Source organism: Benincasa hispida, chromosome 3, assembly GCF_027475165.1.
Source record: "Benincasa hispida cultivar pf3 chromosome 3, pf3_genome.v1.1, whole genome shotgun sequence".
Taxonomy (NCBI): domain Eukaryota; kingdom Viridiplantae; phylum Streptophyta; class Magnoliopsida; order Cucurbitales; family Cucurbitaceae; genus Benincasa; species Benincasa hispida.
The window spans coordinates 5,218,536-5,221,989 of record NC_143480.1 but is presented as its reverse complement, the minus strand read 5'-3'; the positions used below and the strand labels follow the sequence as shown (position 1 = coordinate 5,221,989).

The 3,454-nt window shown below is 31.6% G+C and overlaps 1 protein-coding gene across 1 annotated transcript; it reads right to left on the bottom strand.

The window, feature by feature from the left end:
* Positions 1-689: 689 nt before the first annotated feature.
* On the bottom strand, positions 690-3,246 carry LOC120074072 (uncharacterized). The gene is made up of 4 exons (XM_039027057.2): positions 2,789-3,246; positions 2,368-2,514; positions 1,781-1,858; positions 690-1,135 (listed from the first exon to the last, which is right to left on the bottom strand). The coding sequence occupies exons 1-4, from the start codon at positions 3,152-3,154 to the stop codon at positions 935-937; spliced, it is 792 nt and encodes a 263-aa protein (XP_038882985.1). The 5' UTR covers positions 3,155-3,246; the 3' UTR covers positions 690-934.
* Between the last annotated feature and the right edge of the window lie 208 nt (positions 3,247-3,454).

Genomic DNA, 3,454 nt, shown 5'->3' with positions numbered 1-3,454 from the left:
GGTTTACCACCTAAAGTTTTTCATGAGCATGTTTCACAGTCAGTCACTTTTCTGATTCCATGGCTTAGTGGAAGTTTGTTATTAATGATGTTCTTTGACCTTATTTTGTTTATTTTCTATATAGAATAAAGTTGATGGTTTATGTTTTATTATTTGAACTCGTTTATCATGCATGTAGTTTAACATAAAGTTTTTAAGAATGATCTCACTAAGGAATTTGAATCAGTTAGAAACATGCACGATTTAGATCACTTTGCATGTAGTTTCCATGTTATCCATCCATACTTGATCTATATCATTGAATGTATTAGAATTTGTGATCAAGGAAGGTTTAGTTACAAGGGAAGTGACGAAAGTCGCCTTGATTCTGTACTAATACAGGAGATGGACCAGATTTAAAGTCATTGTCATCCCGACGCTATCATCAATCACAATGGAATGCGGTATGTTATTTATTCTTGACAATTTAGCGAATGATCCTAGGGTTAAATCTATTTGATATAGATTTAAAATAATTATGCTATCATTAAATTGATATATTTATGAAAGTTCGGGGTTTAAATTGATACAATTATTAATTTGGAGTTTCAATTGATACAATTCTAAAAGTTTAGGGTTTAAATTGACATAATTATTAATTTAGAGTTTAAATTTATACAACTTCAAAAGTCAAGGGATATAAATTGATATTTGTCCTACCGAATAAAATCATATTACATTTGAGAAAAATAAAATACACATACATATTTAATTAAAGAAAACATATATTTAGCCTACAACACATTATTCTCCATTTTATTTTTGTTATTAGGGAGTTGTTCAATTATTCATATTCTACGCATAGCACACGTAATTACTGTAAAATGTATTTCCAAGAAAGAAAATAGTTATAATTAGAGGGCTTGTTTGGATGCCCATTTTCCTTTTTCCCCTATTATTTTGCTTTCTGCTTCTCAAAAATGTCTTTTTTGAGCACGTTGACGACTTGTTTAAAGCTCTGGAAATCGGCCAAGAGAGTGTGAAACTGAGAGTCTTTAACGTCAGGTGGTAAGAGGAAGTGGCTTCTCATATTCTTAAACTCTTCCCATTCTTCTTCTGCTTTCTGGGTATTATTCAGCAGCAGTTGAATTATAGCCTGCAAAGTGTTTGAATAAATGCCACTGAGAAAAGTTTCAATGTATTTGCTTTTAAACTTGCTATCAACTTGTAAGTTGTTGAAATATAAGGTATTTAAGCTATTAGGGTGAATGAATGAGCATGATTTATGTATACTAATCCTTCCTTGTAATAGGATTGGACTTGGGTAAAGTATAAAAAAAATTCTCTATAACTTTGTCATTCGTCTTAAAAGTATTTATATTTCTTCAAAAATTACAATATTACCGTTAATCTTTTATAAATATTTCAAAACTACTATTGATTTTCTTTAGTTGTCTTGTAGGGGAAGCTTTTAATTGCTACAAATCATTATTGGGTTTGAGCCAAATTATGGTGGCCTGTCTGAACTCAACATAAAATGGCAACCCATCTACTTTTCACCTGGTCAATTGACCTTCCTTTGATCAACCCACTCAATTTATTACTTAATCATTCTCAGTATGTCATATGGGAAAAGTGTTTTTTTTTTTTAACAATATGTAGGGTGGGGTGGGAGATCAAACATATAACCTCGAGATCAATAGTACATACATGATGTGAGTTAAATTATACACTCATTTTGACATTTAGAAAAATGTTAGTTATATAGTTTTAACCAAGAAGTTTATGAGAAATAATATACCTTATATAATGAGCGTCGAACATCTGAAGCGTCATTGTTATTTAAGCATGGAACTTTTTCTGCCGCGGCAAAGTTTCCCTAGAAATGCAGAAAAAAATTGAGTAGGAGGCTTGATTGATTCACAATTTTTGTTCCATGAAGTTGAAGAGTATGCTTTGTAAATTAATCCACAGGTATATATTTGCAGCATCCTTTTGTTATTACATATAATGTATAAATAACATCATATTGTAGGTTTAATTAGTTTCACATAAGGTTAATTGGTTAATATTCTAGTTTAATTCCTTTTTTTTACCCCCACTTGTAATAAAACTTTATAAATAGGAGTCTTCTCCTCTTATATGAAACAATTATTATCATTTTAATAAAAGATACATAATTTTGATTCGGGGAGAATTATTCCTTGAAGCTACTTATGCAACATCATATATGCTCATATTTGTGCTTCATATTTGCAGACAATTGTTATATTTCTTTGAGAAATTTGTTCATGCTCCTACAAGTAGCCCTGCATTTTGGCCTACGTTTTATGCATACAAACACATAAGATTTGAACAAATAGTTAACAAGTTTGTAATGAGAAACACCTTGTAAATGAGTGCTTCCACGAGAAGCATCTGATATTCATATTCATGGTATGGACGTGAATTCTCCCTAGCTTCTCTTGCTGCTCTTTTTAATATTTCAATAGCTTTATCTTCTTGTCCTATCATTTCCAGCTTTGCCAAAATGCTCTGTTGCACATTAAAGAAATCAAATAAGCATTCACACTAATTCATTTGATGCATGAATGAATTGGTTGATTGGGAGCAATCTGCGGTGCTGTTTTCAGCAGTAAAAAATATGGGGTGATTTTAAAATTGTTCAAATCACTTCTATTCGGTTGAAAATTATTTTTCAAAATGTATTTTTAATCATGATTAAAAGACATTTGAGATTCTGACAAAAAGTGATTTCAACAATTTCAAAATCCACTCTCAAACATGACATAAGAGTTCAATCCTTAACCTGGAGCTTGGGGAAATTAGGACGGTCTGTGTCTGTGTTGATCAGTTTCTCAAACTTCTCCAGATATGTATTTTTCTTTTTTGGGGTTGCTCTCATTTTGTGGTATTGAAGCAATCTTTTCATGGCTAGTTTGCCATCATGTAGAGCTCCCATGGATATTGACCTTATAAAAACACGCTGATCATTTTTCTCCTTTATAATCTGAGTAAAGACATAAATCAACACGAGACCAATGCCCGAGATGATGAAACCTGATGCTGCGGCACCTGCTTGTGTTCCATATTTGGTTTGGACCTTAAAATTGTGGAAGAAATTGCTCATTGTCAGAAAAAAGTCTCTTGCAAAGTCTAATGAGGAATGTGACATTCTGGATTGTGTCAACGGGAATAAAAACTTCAATGGACGTTCCAAGAACAGCGATGTCGAGACCGTGGTGCCGAAAGAGGGCAAATAGCAATAATTTTTAAATATAATTTGTATCTAGAAAGAATGAAGAAACTATTGTAGAGGAAAGAATCATTCTTTGCTTTTGTCCTGCCTTTTTTCTTTTTTTTCTTTTTTTTTTTTGAATAATAGTACATAGTCGGTTAAGTAGCTAGAATGTTGGGAAAATTTTATTAGAATCTACCATCTGTTTGATAGAAATGGTAAAATATTAGGCTTTGA